General features: G+C 41.2%; 1 protein-coding gene across 1 annotated transcript; it reads right to left on the minus strand.

Annotated features, from left to right (window-relative positions):
• Positions 1-13336: 13336 nt before the first annotated feature.
• On the minus strand, positions 13337-14382 carry LOC144321560 (olfactory receptor 2V1). The gene has a single exon (XM_077910929.1). It carries the CDS (start codon positions 14282-14284, stop codon positions 13337-13339), a length of 948 nt encoding a protein of 315 aa, XP_077767055.1. The 5' UTR covers positions 14285-14382.
• Positions 14383-17227: the final 2845 nt, after the last annotated feature.

Raw genomic sequence — 17227 nt, forward strand, 5'->3', positions numbered from 1 at the left:
TCACCCTTCTGCATCTTTCTGCTTTCTCCAGAACCTCAGCCTAATAAGGAGGCAACCATCCAAGATCACACTGACCTTTCTGAGCTCAGAGCTCAGTTCTACTGAAATTCAAAGCAGTCTCTAAGAAGCCAAGGATTCAACAAACGTTACTATTACCAACAGTTCATCTGTCCCTGGCACTGACCACCTCCTCCCACTCTCCTGTCAGCTCCCACACACTTGACTTTCTCTCACATTAAGAAATTCACACAAGCAAAGATAACATAGCACAGATACTTGACCTCAAAGTCAGACAGAACTGGTGGGAATTTCATGTAAATTTGACCTTGGGCAAGGGACTCATCTGAATCCATTTCCTCATGTGTAAAATGAGAATGATTATGTTCACTACAAATATTTGTTGTGAGAATTAAATGGAATAAAATAGCAAAAGTGTTCTCCCTGTCACAAGTTCTAAAAATTCTAGTTACTAATGTCACTGCTCTCCCACCTCTCTAAAGCTAGAAAGCAGAGACAAAAATACACACTTTATAAAAATAGTCAAACTCACTAAAAAATAACTGAAGCCTATAGAAAGCAATGAAACAGATGCTGAGGCTGGGAAATTGATCTGATTTTTAGAGTTACCACATTATAGTATTCTAAATGTCCAGTTTTCCTTGTTTTAAGCTTTTAAAAAAATTTTTTTTTGAGGGAGGGCAGAGGGAAAGTGAGACTCTAAAGCAAACTCAGCACTGAGCACAGAACTCAACATGGGGCTTAGTCTCATGACTGTTAGGTTCTGAAATCAAGAAATCAATGGTCAGATGCTTAACTGACTGAGCCCGCCCTAGGTGCTCCCATAAATGTCCAGTTTTCTATGTAAATTACAAAGCATAAAAATAAATAAGAGCTAAAGGAGGGGAGTCTGGATATGTGAATAGGAAGATGGTGCTGGAGTAGGAGGACCCTAGGTTTGCCTCATCTCACAAATACAACTAGATGACTATCAAATTATTCTAAATATCCCAAAAACCAACCTGAAGGCTGACATAACAGACTCCAAGAGTAAATGGAGAGAAGAAGTCACAGTAAAGGAGGTAGGAAGTACAGAGACAAGGCTTAAGTGAGAAATGGATCATGGGGCTGCAGAGAGAAGGAAGTAATGATCACAGAGAAAGGCAAGAATGAGGAGCACACAGGGGAATGCACAAGGAAAACATTTCCCCAAAGCCATTAGTTTAGAAAATGAGAGGAGCTGAATCTCATGACTTAAAACCAGAGGAGCTTCATGACTGGAACTGTAAAGGTTGGCATACTTGGCCAGGATAGATCCCTGAGGGTACTGCCCTACACCTGGAGAGAAGGCAGGAAAACAACCCAGAGGCAGGTGACATGAAAATAGCAATCTGAAGAATGCCTGGAGTACACATGTAGGAGTGTTTCTCTTTTTGGAGGCTGTCTCTGAGAAGCAGTGTTCATAGGGATGACTCCCTAGGAACAAAGGAACTGGTTGTCACCATTTCCTTCCCTTATCCCTCACCAAAAACAGAACCACCTATGGAAAGCAGCACAGCACCATGATGGCTGCATAACTTGCTTACACCAAGCTCTACACCCCTGTCCTTCCCAGTCATACTTGCCTCAGTCCCCACAGAGCAGACCCCTCCCCCAGAAGACCAGAAGAAACTCCTGCCCACACCATATTTCCCAAACCAGAGAGTCAGTCCTACAGGGCTTAGGTTCCAGTGGAAGTAGTATCAGGTTCATTTAAGAAGCAGACCAGAGAACACCTAGTTAAAACCCACCACATTCAGGCCAAGACCCCAACATTGCCCACACAGGCAAGGAGAGCCTCTCCAGATGACTGGCAAGAAGGATAGAACAGCCAGAACACAACAGTATGTTGCATGCAGCATATGCCACAGGCAATCCCTGGAGTGTGAGGCCCTGGGAACTACATGACCTCTTCTTCATAAGGCCATTACTTTCAGGAGCAGGAGACATGCCTGGCTTTTCTAACCCAGTAGGAAAGCAGAGGCTTATACAAAATACCAAGACAGAATCATTTATGCCAAATGAAAGAACAAGTGTCTATAGACAGATATCTATGCTAAACAGATATAGATAGGTAACATACCTGATGGAGAATTTAAAACAACAATCGGGGATCCCTGGGTGGCGCAGCGGTTTAGCGCCTGCCTTTGGCCCAGGGCGCGATCCTGGAGACCCGGGATCGAATCCCACGTCGGGCTCTCGGTGCATGGAGCCTGCTTCTCCCTCTGCCTATGTCTCTGCCTCTCTCTCTCTCTGTGTGACTATCATAAATAAATAAAAATTAAAAAATAAAAAAAATAAAACAACAATCGTAAGGATATTCATTGGGATTGAAAAAAAAAGAATAGAAAGCATCAGTGAGACCCTTACAAAGATAGAATAGATTTAAAAAAAAAAGAATCAATCAGACACAAAGAGTGCAATAAACCTGATTGGAAACAGGCTTGATGCAATGAATAGCAGACTGAAAGAAGCAGAGAAACAAATTAGTGACTGAGAAGATAAATTATTGGACAATAATGAAGCTGAACAAAAGAGAGAAAGTATTATGCAATGTGAGAATAGACTTAGGGACTCCAGTGACTCCATGAAACAAAATAACATTCATATTACAGGAGTCTCAGAAGAGAAGATAAAAGGGTGGAGAAAATTTACTTGAATAAATAGCTGAAAACTTCCATAATCTAGGCAAGGAGACAGACATTCAGATCCCAGAGGAACAGACAACTCCTATCAAAACCAAGACATATTGTATTTAAATTTGTAAAATATAATGAACTTCATCATTAAAAGTGGCAATATAAAAGAAGTCCCTAAGTGCACAAAGAAAAACCCACAAAACAAGTTTCTCAACAGAAACTTTGCAAACCAGACAGGAGTGCCATGATATATTTGAAGTGCAGAATGGGAAAAAGATGCAACCAAGAATACTGTAATGAGAAAAGCTATCATTCAGATTAGCTGAAAAAAACTAAAGGAGTTTTTGACAGTAAACCATCCCTGAGAGAAATATTAAAGTGTACTCTTTTTGTGTGTGGAGAGACCAAAAGTGACAAAGAAAGGATCAGAGAAAATCTCCAGAAACAATAAAAATCAAATTATAAAATGGCACTACATACATATTTGTTAATAATTACTATGAATGTAAGTGCACTAAACAATTAAAAGACATAAGGTGATAGGAAAGAAGATGATGGAGGAGTAGGGGACCCTACATTCATCGAGTCCCTTGAATTCAGCTAGATAGCTATCAAATCATTTTGAACAACTGTGAACTCAAACTGCGATCATAGAAAAGAATGGCTTCTATCTACAAATAGAAAAGTGACCACTTTTTTTCAAGGTGGAGGTATGCAGAAGCGAATCTAAGGAGATACGTTGGAAGATAAAGCATAGGGGGAGGAAGCCTCCATAAGCTGGCTACCAGAAAGTGGCATAGCAGAGGAGCACAAAATCAGAACTTTTAGAAGTCTGCTCCAGTGAGGGAATTTCCTGGCTGAAAGGTCCTCAGGTGGTAAAGAGGGGCAAAATCCTAGGGTGCGACGGTGTAGTCTCAGGATCCCCAGGGTCACAGAAAGAACAGGGGTGCCTGAGGGCAGCAGAGTAATCAAGCATTGCAGCAGGGAGGCTGGCTGAAATTAGTGAGCCCAGAAGTGGGCTTTCAGCTTGATGTTGTCACAAACCATGAATTGGTTTGGGCAGTTGGGCAACAACTCCCTGAGCAGGGACCCAACAAAAGGCAGGACTGGGGTGAAACAATATTAGAATAATAGGGCTCCCAGAGAAAGAGGAAAGAAGAGAGGGACAGAAGCTATATTTGAGCAAATTATAGCTGAGAACTTTCCTAACCTATGAAAGGAAATAGGCATTCAAGTGCAAGAAGCATGGAGAACTCCCTTCAAAAAACAATAAAACAGATCAAGATTTTGACATATTAATGGTGAAACTTGCAAATTTCAAAGACAAAGAGAAAATTCTGAAATCAGTCCATGATAGGTCCTTAACCTACAGAGGTAGAAACATAAGGCTAGCAGCAGACCTCTCCACAGAGACCTGGCAGGCCAGGAAGTACCAGCATAATTATACTCAAGGTGCTAAATGAGAAAAACATGCAGCCAAGAATACTTTATCCAGCAAAGCTGTTGCTCAGAATGGAAGGAGATGAAAAAATTCCAGGACAAACAGAAACTAAAAGAATTTGTGATCACGAAAACACCCCTGCAAGAAATATTAAAAGGGATCCTCTAAGCAAAGAGAGTCCAAAACTAATATAGAACAGAAAGGAATAAAGACAATATACAGAAACCATGACTTTACAGGTAGTACAATGGAGCTAAATTCATATCATTCAATAGTTACTCTGGACGTGAATAGGCTAAATGCTCTAACAACAACAACAACAAGATATCACATTGGCCAAAAACAAAAAACAAAAAAACCCAAGACCCATCCATGTGCTGTCTAAAAGAGACTCATTTTAGACCGAAGACCCTCTAAATTGAAAGTGAGGTAGTGCAGAAATATTTATCATGCTAATGGACACCAAAAGAAAGCTGGAATAGACATCCCTATATCAGACAAATTAGATATGAAACAAAAGAATGTAGTAACGAATGAGAAGGGACACAATATCATACTTAAAGGCTCTGTCCAACAAGAAGATCTAACAATTGGAAATATTTATGATCCTAACTTAGGAGTAGCCAATTATATAAATAAATTAATGACAAAATTAAAGAAACACATTGACAATAATACAATACCAGTAGGAGACTTTAACATCCCACTCACAACAATGGACAGATCATCTAAGCAGAAGATCAACAAGGAAACAAGGGCTTTAATGACACACTGGACCAGATGGACTTCACAGATATATATACAGAGAATTCCACCCTAAAACAACAGAATACATATTCTTCTCAAATTCACAAGGAGTTTCTCCAGAACAGATCCCATACTGGGTGACAAATCAGGACTCAAATGGTACCAAAAGATTGAGATTAGTCCCTGCATATTTTCAGACCACAATGCTTTGAAACTTGAAATCAATCACAAGAGGAAATTTGGAAGGAACTCAAACACTTGGACGTTAAACAACATCCTACTAAAGAATGAATGGGACAGCCAGGAAATTAAAGAAGAATTTTAAAAATTCATGAAAACAAATGAGTATGAAATCACAATTGTTCAAAGCCTTTGGGATACAACAAAAGTGGCCCTAAGAGGGAAGTACATAGCAATACAGCCTTTCTCAGGAAACTAGAAAAGTCTCAAACACACAAGCTAACCTGACACCTAAAGGAGCTGGGGAAAAAAAAACAACAAATAAAGTATGAACCAAGTAGGAGAACAGAATTAATAAAGATTAGAAGGGAAATCAATGTCATAGAAACCAAAGGAAGAGTAGAACAGATCAATGAAACTAGGAGCTGCTTCTTTGAAAGAATTAATAGGATTGATAAACCCCTAGCCAAATTATCAACAAGAAAAGAGAGGAAGGGCAGGGCAAGATGGTGGAGGAGTAGGGTCCCCAAATCACCCGTCCCCACCAACTTACCTAGATAACTTTCAAATCATCCTGAAAAACCTACAAATTCGAGCTGACATTAAAGAGAGAACAGATGGAAAGCTACAGAGAGAAGAGTTTGTGCTTCTAACAAGGTAGGAAGGCGGGGAAAAAAAGAATCAAGTGGAGGAGGAGCCCCCTCGAGGAGCTGGGCTAAGGCCGGGTGGGGAGAGCCTCCAGAACAGGAAAGCCCAGTCCCAGATAAGCAGGAACTTTAAAAATCCACACCAGATTCTTCTGGGATGGAAAGGCACTTAGCAGGGAACTTGGGCAGGATCCCAGGAGGGGCAGTATAGCCTCCAGTCTCCCAGAATAACTAACAGAGGAAGTGCACCCTGGGGGAAAGCATGCCACAGACTGTGGGCCAAGCTCCATAAAGCGCTGGAGCACACAGCAGGGCATCGCGAGAAGCTCAGGTGGTGGCTCCAGGCGGAGAGGGCTGCGCCCAGCTGCCTTCAGGACTGTGGTCCAGAGAGTGCAATTCCAGCAGCACAGGTCCCAGATCCCAGGGCGCCAGGGGACACAGCCCAGGATCCTGTGCTCCCCCCAGGACAGGAGGAGGTGGGGAGGGCACAGGACAGCGAGGACTCTCCTGCCACTGGGCACCCCCAAGCCATGCAGATCAGCAACCCCCACCCCGGGAGCATCCAGGCCAGTGCAGACTGGGAGACTGCAGTAGTTACTGCGGGAGCTGACCCCAGAGCTGGAGCTCTGGCCACCACCAGTGTGGTTGTTCCTCCTTGTGTCACCTGTGCCTGGGATGTAGCAGAGCCGCCAGGGAAAAGGGGCCTCACGGGGTAAAGAGTTCCCACTGAGCCGTGCACCTGGCAGGGAGCAGGGCATCTCCCCTAGGTGCACACACCTGAGAATCAACACAGCAGTCCCCTCCCACAGAACACCAGCTGGAAGGACAGGGGAAGAGCAAGTTCCTGACCGCAGTGCTGGAAAGCTCCAGGGGAAATCAACAGATTTACAGTATATAGAATAAGAAGATAACCCTCCTTTTTTTCTTTTTATTTTTTTCCCTTCCTTTTTCCATTTTAGCCACTCTGCACTGAGCAAAATGACTAGAAAGAACTCACCACAAAAGAATAAGAAACTACTCTCTCCCACAGAGTTACACAATTTGGATTACAATTCTATGTCAGAAAGCCAATTCAGAAGCACAATTATAAAGCTACTGGTGGCTGTGGAAAAAAGCATATAAAGGATTCAAGAGACCACATGTCTGCAAAATTTAGATCTAATCAGGCTGAAATTAAAAATCAATTAAAAGAGATGCAATTCAAACTGGATGTCCTAACGACGAGGGTAATGAGGTGGAAGAAAGAGTGAGGGACATAGAAGACAAGTTGAAGGCAAGGAAGGAAGCTGAAGAAAAAAGGAGAAAAACAATTAAAAGACAATGAGGAAAGGTTAAGGGAAATAAATGAAAGCATCAGAAGGAAAAATCTACATTTAATTGGTGTTCCAGAGGGTGCCAAGAGGGACAGAGGACCAGAAAGTGTATTTGAACAAATAATAACTGAGAATTTCCACCTTGGGAAGGGAAACAGGCATTCAGATCCAGGAGATAGAGAGATCCCCCCAAAATCAATAAAAACCATTCAACAGTGTGACATTTAATAGTGAAACTGCAAATTCCAAGGATAAAGAGAAAATCCTTAAAGCAGCAAGAGACAAGAGATCCATAACTTGTATGGGGAGAAATGTTAGATTAAAAACAGACCTCTCCACAGAGACCTGGGAGGCCAGAAAGGGCTGGCAGGATATACTCAGGGTGCTAATGAGAAGAACATGCAGCCAAGAATACTCTATCCTGCAAGCTCTCATTCAGAATAGAAGGAGAGATAAAGAGCTTCCAAGATAGGCAGAAACTGAAAGAATATGTAACCACCAAACCAGCTCTGCAAGAAATATTAAGGGGGACTCTGTTAAAGAAAGAGGATGCCCAAGGAAATAATCCACAAACACAGGGACTTAATAGGTATTAGGATGGCATTAAATTCATATCATTCAATAGTAACTCTGAATGTGAATGGGCTTAATGACCCCATCAAAAGGTGCACGGTTTCAACTGGATAAAAAAGCAAGACCCATCAATTTGCTGTCTACAAGAGACCCATTTTAGACCTAAGGACAACTCCAGCCTTAAAATGAAAAGTTGGAGAACCATTACTATTCAAACAGTCCTCAAAAGAAAGCAGGGGTAGCATTCCTCATTGCAGAAAAATTAAAGTTTATCCCAAAGACAGTAGTAAGAGATGAAGAGGGACACTATATCACAATAAAAGGATCTAACGAACAAGAGGATCTAACAATCATGAATATAGATGCCCCGAATAAGGGAGCTACCAATAATATCAATCAATTAATAACCAAAGTTAAGACATACTTAGATAATAAACATGCTTGGATAATAATACACTTATACTGGGGGGCTTGAACATGGTGCTTTCTGTAATTGACAGATCTTCTAAGCACAAAATCTCCAAAGAAACAAGAGCTTTAAATGATACAGTGAACCAGATGGACTTCACAGATATTTACAGAACTTTACATCGAAATTCAACTGAATACACATTCTTCTCAAGTGCACATGGAACTTTCTCCAGACTAGACCACATACTGGGTTACATCAGGTCTTAACTGATACCAAAAGACTGGGATCATCCCCTGCATATTTTCAGACCATAATGCTTTGAAACTAGAACTAAATCACAAAAAGAAGTATGGAAGGATTTCAAACACGTGGAGGTTAAGGACCATCCTGCTAAAGGATTAAAGGGTCAACCAGGAAATTAGAGAAGAATTAAAAGATTCATAGAAACTAATGAGAATGAAGATACAACCGTTCACTATCTTTGAGATACAGCAAAAGCAGTCCTGAGGGGGAAATACATCACAATACAAGCATCCATCCAAAAACTGGAAAAAACTCAAATACAAAAGCTAACCTTGCACCTAAAGGAGCTGGAGAAAAAAAAGAGCAAATAGATCCTACACCCAGAAGAAGAGAGTGAATAAAGATTCTAGCAGAACTCAATGAAATAGAGACCAGAAGAACTGTGGAACAGATCAACAAAACCAGCGGTTGGAATTAATAAGAGAGATAAAGCATTAGCCAGCCTTATTAAAAACAAAAAATACTCTAATTAATAAAATCATGAATGAAAAAGGAGAGATCACAAACAATACCAAGGAAATACAAAAGATTTTTAAAACATAATATGACCAGCTATACACCAATAAATGAAGCAATCGAGAAGAAATGGAGGCAATTCTGGAATACCACAAACTACCAAAACTGGAATTGGAAGAAATAGAAAACCTGAACAGGCCAATAACTAGGGAGGAAATTGAAACAGTCATCAGAAACCTCCCAAGACAAAATCCAGAGCCACATGGCTTCCCAGCAGGAACTCTATCAAACGTTTAAAGAAGAAACAATTACCTATTCTACCGAAGCTGTTCCGAAAAATAGAAAGGAATGGAATATTTCCAAACTCGTTCTATGAGGCCAGCATCACCTAATTCGAAAACCAAATACCTCCACCTAAAAGGAGAATTATAGACCAATACCCCTGATGAGCACAGATGCAAAAATTCTCAACAAGATACTAGCCAGTGGGATCCAACAGTACATTCAGAAGATTATTCACCATGACCAAGTGGGATTTATCGCTGGAATGCAAGATTGGTTCAACACTCATAAAACAATCAATGTGATACATCATATCAACAAGAGAAAGAAACAAGAACCATATGATCCTCTCAATAGATGCAGAGAAAGCATTTGACAAAATACAGCATCCATTCCTGATCAAAATTCTTCAAAGTGTAGGGATAGAGGGAACATTCCTCAGCATCTTAAAAGCCATTTATGAAAAGCCCACAGCAAATATCATTCTCAATGGGGAAACATTAAGAACCTTTCCCCTAAGATCAGGAACACACAACACAGGGATGTTCACTCTCACCACTGCTATTCAACATAGTACTAGAAGTCCTAGCTTCAGCAATCAGGCAACAAAAAGAAATAAAAGGCATTAAAATTGACAAAGAAGAAGTTAAACTCTCTCTCTTTGCAGATGACATTATACTATACGTAGAAAACCCAAAAGACTCCACCCCAAGATTGCTAGAACTCATACAGCAATTCGGCAGCATGGCTGAATTCAAAACCAATGCCAGAAATCAGTGGCATTTCTATACACTAACAATGAGACTGAAGAAAGAGAAATTAAGGAATCAATCCTATTTACAATTGCACCCAAAGCAGAAGATACCTAGGAATATACCTAACAAGAGAGGTAAAGGGTCTATACCCTAAAAACTACAGAACACTTCTGAAAGAAATTGAGGAAGACACAAAGAGATGGAAGAATATTCCGTACTCATGGATTGGAAGCAATAATATTGTGAAAACGTCTATGCCACCCAGGGCAATTTACACGTTCAATACAACCCTTCTCAAAGTACCATGGGCTTTCTTCAGAGAGTTGAAACAAATCATCTTAAGATTTGTGGATGTAACTGGAGGGTATTATGCTGAGTGAAATAAGTCAGTCAGAGAAGGACAAACATTTTATGGTCTCATTAATTTGGGGAATGTACATAATAGTGAAAGGGAATATAAGGGAAGGGAGAAGAAATGTGTGGGAAATATCAGAAAGGGAGACAGAACATAAAGACTCCTAACTCTGGGAAACGAACTAGGGGTGGTGGAAGGGGAGGTGGGCGGGGGGTGGGGGTGACTGGGTGACGGGCACTGAGGGGGGCAATTGATGGGATGAGCACTGGGTGTTATTCGATATGTTGGCAAATTGCACACCAATAAAAAATAAATTTATAAAATAAAAAGAAAGATTTGTGTGCAATCAGAAAAGACTGAATAGCCAGGGGAATATTGAAAAAGAAAACCGGTGAAATTGGTGGTCTGGGGGTAGTTCTGACTTTACCTCTTTGAGGAACCTCCACAGTTTTCCAGAGTGGCTGTACTACCAGTTCACATTCCCACCAACAGTGCAAGAGGGTTCCCCTTTCTCCACATCCTCTCCAACATTTGTTGTTTCCTGCCTTGTTAATTTTCCACATTCTCACTGGTGTGAGGTGGTATCTCATTGTACTTTTGATTTGTATTTCCCTGATGGCAAGTGATGCGGAGCATTTTCTCATGTGCTTGTTGGCCATGTGTAGGTCTTTTTTTTTTTTTATTTTTTATTTGAGTTAAATTTGCCAAAATATAGCATAACACCCAGTGCTCATCCCACCAAGTGCTCCCTCAGTGCCCATCACCCAGTCACCCCAACTCCCCACCCACCTCCCCTTCCACCACCCCTAGTTCGTTTCCCAGAGTTAGGAGTCTCTCATGTTCTCTCCCTTTCTGATATTTCCCACTCATTTTTTCTCCTTCCCCTTTATTCCCTTTCACTAATTTTTATATTTCCCAAATGAATGAGACCATAAAATGTTTGTCCTTTTCCAGCTGACTAATTTCACTCAACATAATACCCTCCAGGTCCCTCCACATCGAAGCAAATAGTGGGTATTCGTCGTTTCTAATGGCTGAGTAATATTCCATTGTATACATAGACCACATCTTCTTTATCCATTCATCTTTCGATGGACACCGAGGCTCCTTCCACAGTTTGGCTATTGTGGACATTGCTGCTATAAACATCAGGGTGCAGGTGTCCCGGCATTTCACTGCATCCATATCTTTGGGGTAAATCCCCAGCAGTGCAATTGCTGGGTCGTAGGGCAGATCTATTTAGAACTCTTTGCGGAACCTCCACACAGTTTTCCAGAGTGGCTATACCAGTTCACATTCCCACCAACAATGCAAGAGGGTTCCCCTTTCTCCACATCCTCTCCAACATTTGTTGTTTCCCGTCTTGTTTATTTTCCCCATTCTCACTGGTGTGAGGTGGTATCTCATTGTGGTTTTGATTTGTATTTCCCTGATGGCAAGTGATGCAGAGCATTTTCTCATGTGCATGTTGGCCATGTCTATGTCTTCCTCTGTGAGATTTCTGTTCATGCCTTTTGCCCATTTCATGATTGGATTGTTTGTTTCTTTGCTGTTGAGTTTAATAAGTTCTTTATAAATCTTGGATACTAGCCCTTTATCTGATATGTCATTTGCAAACATCTTCCTCCATTCTGTAGGTTGTATTTTAGTTTTCTTGACTGTTTCTCTTTTTTTAAATAAATTTATTTTTTATTGGTGTTCAATTTGTCAACATACAGAATAACACCCAGTGCTCATCCCGTAAGTGCCCACCTCAGTGCCCGCCACCCAGTCACCTCCACCCCCCGCCCATGTCCCCTTCCACCACCCCTAGTTCGTTTCCCAGAGTTAGGAGTCTCTCATGTTCTGTCTCCCTTTCTGATATTTCCCACTTGTTTTTTCTCCTTGTCGACTGTTTCTTTTGCTGTGCAGAAGCTTCTTATCTTGAGGAAGACTGAGGTGGGCACTTGACGGGATGAGTACTGGGTGTTATTTTATATGTTGGCGAATTGAACACCAATAAAAAATTAACTTAAAATAAAAAATAAAATAAAATAAAATAAAATAAAGGAAGTCCCAATAATTCATTTTGCTTTTGTTTCTCTTGCCTTCATGGATGTATCTTGCAAGAAGTTGCTGTGGCCAAGTTCAAAGAGGGTGTTGCCTGTTTTCTCCTCTCGGATTTTTTGGATTTTTGTCTCATAGTGTATATATATTTTTTATTGGAGTTCAATTTGCCAATATATAGTGTAACACCCAGTGCTCATCCCGTCAAGTGCCCCCATCAGTGCATGTCACCAATTTAAATTTTTTAATTCAATTTAATTAATGCCTGTATATTATTAGTTTCAGGGGTAGAATTAAGTGATCAATCACTTGCATATAACACCCAGTGTTCATTACGTCAAGTGCCCTCCTTAATGCCCATCACCCAATTACTGCATCTCCTTCCCTCCCCTCCAGCCACCTGTTTGCTTCTATTATAGTTAAGATTCTCTTATGTTTGCCTCTTTCTCTGTTTTTATCTAATTTATCTTTCCTTCCCTTCCTCTCTGTTCATGTTTTGTTTCTTAATAGAAATATGCAAGTAATTTCTAAACTGTAGGGATACATTTACATTTCCTACAGAAAGCTTTATCAATCCTTTAATGTAACATGGGAGAAGACTAGGAACTAACCATGAATAATTATAAAAACTCAATTTCTGCCCTCTAGGAAGTTTCCACTTAAATTGTCCATATTTGTTAGGCTAAATATTCAATTACAGTGCCCGGCAATAAAACAAGTTATAACCAAAAAGATTTAAGAAATAGGTAAATTTAATTTAAAACTTTCAAAATTATTAATAATGACAGTAATATCTATGCCTTGCTTCTTCGCGATACTTTAGATTTACATGTCGTGATCCCTATGAGGTAGTGCAGGTGTCATGATTCTCTCTTTTTTTAAGATTTTATTTATTCATTCATGAGAGACACAGAGTGAGAGAGAGAGGCAGAGACATAGGCAGAGGAAGAAGCAGGCTCCATGCAGGAAGCCCGACGTTGGACTTGATCCCAGGCCTCCAGGATCACAACCTGGGCCAAAGGCAGTGCCAAACAGCTGAGCCACCCAGGCTGCCCATGATTCTGTTTTATTGAGGAAACAAACAGAGTGAGTGACTTACCAATGTAATGCAACCAAGTAGTGGCAACACCAAGCACCAGGTGCCATTGTGCTCAGTGCTGGCTGCCAATCCTGCAATGATCCAGCCCCTTCCTCAGGGCCCCCATCACTTCTTGGTTTCTTAAGCTATAAATGAGGGGGTTGAGCATAGGAGTAAGGACTGTGTAGAAGATAGAGACCGCCTTGTCATGACTAGGGGCCCGGTAGCGCCGAGGCCTCAGGTAGATGAACATGGCTGCCCCATAGAAGAGGGAGACAGCTGTCAGGTGGGAGGAACAGGTGGCCAGGGCCTTTTTACGGGCCTGAGCAGAGCACATGTGGAGCACAGCCCTCAGGATATGGGCATAGGAGGCCACAATAATGGAGAAGGGAAGAAGCAGCATAAAGACACAGCAAGCAAAGAGCAGAGTGTCAAAAAGGGATGTGTCTGTACAGGCCAGTTTTAATAAAGCTGGCACCTCACAGAAGAAATGATCCACAATCCTTGAGCCACAGTAAGGTAAGCTCATGGCTGCCACCATCTGGATAATTCCATCTAGTATCCCAAAGGCCCAGGAACTCCCAGCAAACTTGAGACAGACCTTCTGACTCATGAGGATAGGATAGTGAAGTGGGTGGCTAATGGCCACATAGCGATCATAAGCCATGAGTCCCAGCAAGAGCCCCTCAGATCCCACAAGAGAGACAAAAAAGCCAATTTGTATGCCACAACCCACAAAGGAGATGGACTTCCTGCCAGACAGGAAGTTGACTGCCATCTTTGGCACATTTGCACAGACCAACATGAGGTCCATGAGAGAGAGCTGACTGAGGAAGAAATACATGGGTGTGTGAAGCCGAGGATCTATGTAGATGAGGAAGAGGAGGAGAACATTCCCACAGAGGGCCACTGTGAAGACCACCATAACCACAGAGAATAGGACAAGATCAGTCTGGCTATGGGAAAAGATGCCCAAGAGGATGAAGCCATCTATAGATGTTCGGTTCAACCATATCTCCATGGCCCAGTTGTTCACCGTCACCTGAGAACATGAATAGAGAAATTCTGAGATTGAATGGCATGTCTTTATTTATCTCTGACTTCTTCTTCAGTCAGTTGTATCTTTTGTAATTCATCACAGCTGAACAACATGTGCTTTGGTACATAAAAGAGAGTGCTCTTTCATGTTCCTGTGACATGGATTATAGGCTATTTGCTAGATCATAGAATTGGGCTACATATCTATATTTGCATATGTTCATATAAAAAATAATAGGAACCGAATTATTTTATGTGTCATAGGATTGGGCAATCCTCCTTTAGCAGGAAAATATTGGTTTTCCTTATATGGCATGATTCTTTTTAGCTGGGATTATCCAGACTCAAGAAACTATCTCCAATAGGAGTGGGGCTATTTCATGTCCAAGAGATAATTTACATGTGTTAACAATAAGGGAAATTAACAGAGACTTGAGATGTTCTTATTTTGTTCAGGCCTAACATCTTGGAATCATTTAAAATTTTTCTATGTCTTTAGTTCCCTAGATCTAGACCACCAGAAAAGCCTTTTGGTTCTACATTCAGAATACTCAGAATCCAATTGATTCCCATCATCCCCATTGCAAGTGCCCTGGTCCAAGCCACTATCCTGTCTCAGGTGGATTATTATAGGCTCTTTCCCAGTTTTCTGGCTTCTGTCCTTAAATCTTTTGAGTCTATTCTTGTAGCAATTTAAATGAATCTTTAAAAATATGTCACATGATATAACTCTCTTGCTGATAGTATGTCCATGTCTACTAAAATTACTCCAAATAAAAATGATTCCTTGCAGTGGCAAGGCTCTATGTATATCACACACACACACACACACACACACACACACACACACACCAGTACCTCCAACCTCATCTCCTACCATGCCCCCCTTTGCTCACTGTGCTTCCTTGAGTTTTCTTGGACAAACTGGATACACTCCCACCTTTGGGATTTTGTTGTTTATTTCTCTTTGGAATGTTCTCTCCCCAGACTTCTCTCACCTGCTTCAGATATTTACTCAAATGTCTACCTCCATAGAGATGACTTCTGTGAAGGTCATATTAAGACTAAAACTGTCTTGAAAAAAAAACTGTCTTGCACTCACAAGCCTTTCCTTGCTCTTGTTTTTTCCCATAGCACTTACACCATTTAACACACATTGCTTACATTTCTCTACTTTTATGGTCTGTCTCATCCCACTGGAACATAGGCACCATTTATTATTCACAGTGAAATTGGCAGATTCTAGAATGGTTTCCCAGGTCATAGTATAACCTCAATACATATGTGGTGACTGAATAATACATGATGAAGTGATATAAGACTGAAATTTTCATTTTCAGTCTTCAGAAAGACTCCTCTTTCAATTGCAGGAGCACTGTTCTTGACCTGAATGTACTAGTTCACTATGGAGATCCTTCCTCTAAGGGTGAGTGATCTAGTAAGAAATATCTCAGGTATTTTTAAAAGATAAAGATTCTTCCATAAATGCATGATAGCAGCATCTAGCAGTTGTTTATGTGGGGTGTATTAATATCTACCTTACCTCCCTACAAAGAGGAAATGAGACAACCCCATAGGACATGCTCTCTGTGTAAAGACTTGGTAATTTCCTAAACTAGATGGGGCCTACATAGATTCACCACCAAGAAGGCAGGCTTCCATGAGCTGTACCTACATAATGGACTATGGTCTGGCTTGTACCCACCAAGATGTGCCCAAGTATCCTTGCCACGACTAACATCCAGGTGCGATGTTGGGGAGGGCTGTTCTACAAGAGTAAACCACTGTTCCCATAGCCTTCAAATACCATTTGGGATATATTAGCTCCAGACTGAACAAATAAACTGAACAAACCAAGTCCCCCAGACCACACATCAGAAGTTCTTCCTCCTGTGCTGAGGACAACGAACTTTACCAACTGTGTGCAGAGGCATTCAGCCACATGCATCTTCAAAGAGATTCACTCCATACCTTTCCTTCCTTCCAAGTTTTATAATACAATACTACCTAGGTGATTAATGACATTTCTCGCCCTTCCTGGACAGCTCCTCTGAACTCTGATTCTTGTATCTGCTTATATTCAACACCTCCATTGGATGTCCAATGAGCTTTTCCTACCTAAACTGACCACAGAACCCTTGGTCTCCCCTGCAGAAATATCTGTTTTCCTCTCTTCCCAGCTCAACTTATGGTATCTCTGTCAGTTGCCCAGGATGCAAAACATGAGGTGTCCTTGAATCCTCTCTTCTCACGCACATCCTATCAGAACCCCTGCTGGCTCTTCCTGAAGAATGTAATCACTTCCGTCCACATCTCATTCCTGCAGGTTCCAGCTGACTATGCTGTCATTGCTGCTTCCCTAGATGATAGCAATGGCCCTTAATTGTATTTGCCTCTCCCTCTGTCCTTGTTCCCACTCTAGTCTATGTACATAGTACTAGAGTGAAGTTGTTTCTGTAAAATAAAAGATGAAATGGTTTAAGAATAAAGGAAGACTCATCTAGCTAGCCCTCCATCATCACCCAGACCTCCTTTTCTTTTGCTTTCCCTAGAATTTCCTCTACTCTGGTGTCACTGGCCTCCCTGCATTTCAGGACGAGTTGGTACATGCCCTAACTTCCTCATGGGAGGCTCTTCCCAGATATGGTCAACATCGTTCCCTCACCTTCTTCTCACCTATTCAACCAGGTCTTACTCAACACCTATTTGGAGTAGAAGTCTTTCTTTCCTGCCCTTGTGCTTCTCGGAACACTTAACACCATCAGGCATGCCACATTTAATTCACCTGGATTTGTTTTCTACTTTCCCACTTAGAACCTATAATGTATACATGCACATATTTTACTCTCAGTAAATGTTGTTGAATGATTAACTATAATATGCAAACAACTCCTTCTGCCTCTCTTTCGCTAGCACTTCTTTCCAC

The sequence above is a fragment of the Canis aureus genome, chromosome 10 (assembly GCF_053574225.1).
Source record: "Canis aureus isolate CA01 chromosome 10, VMU_Caureus_v.1.0, whole genome shotgun sequence".
NCBI classification, from domain to species: Eukaryota; Metazoa; Chordata; class Mammalia; order Carnivora; family Canidae; genus Canis; species Canis aureus.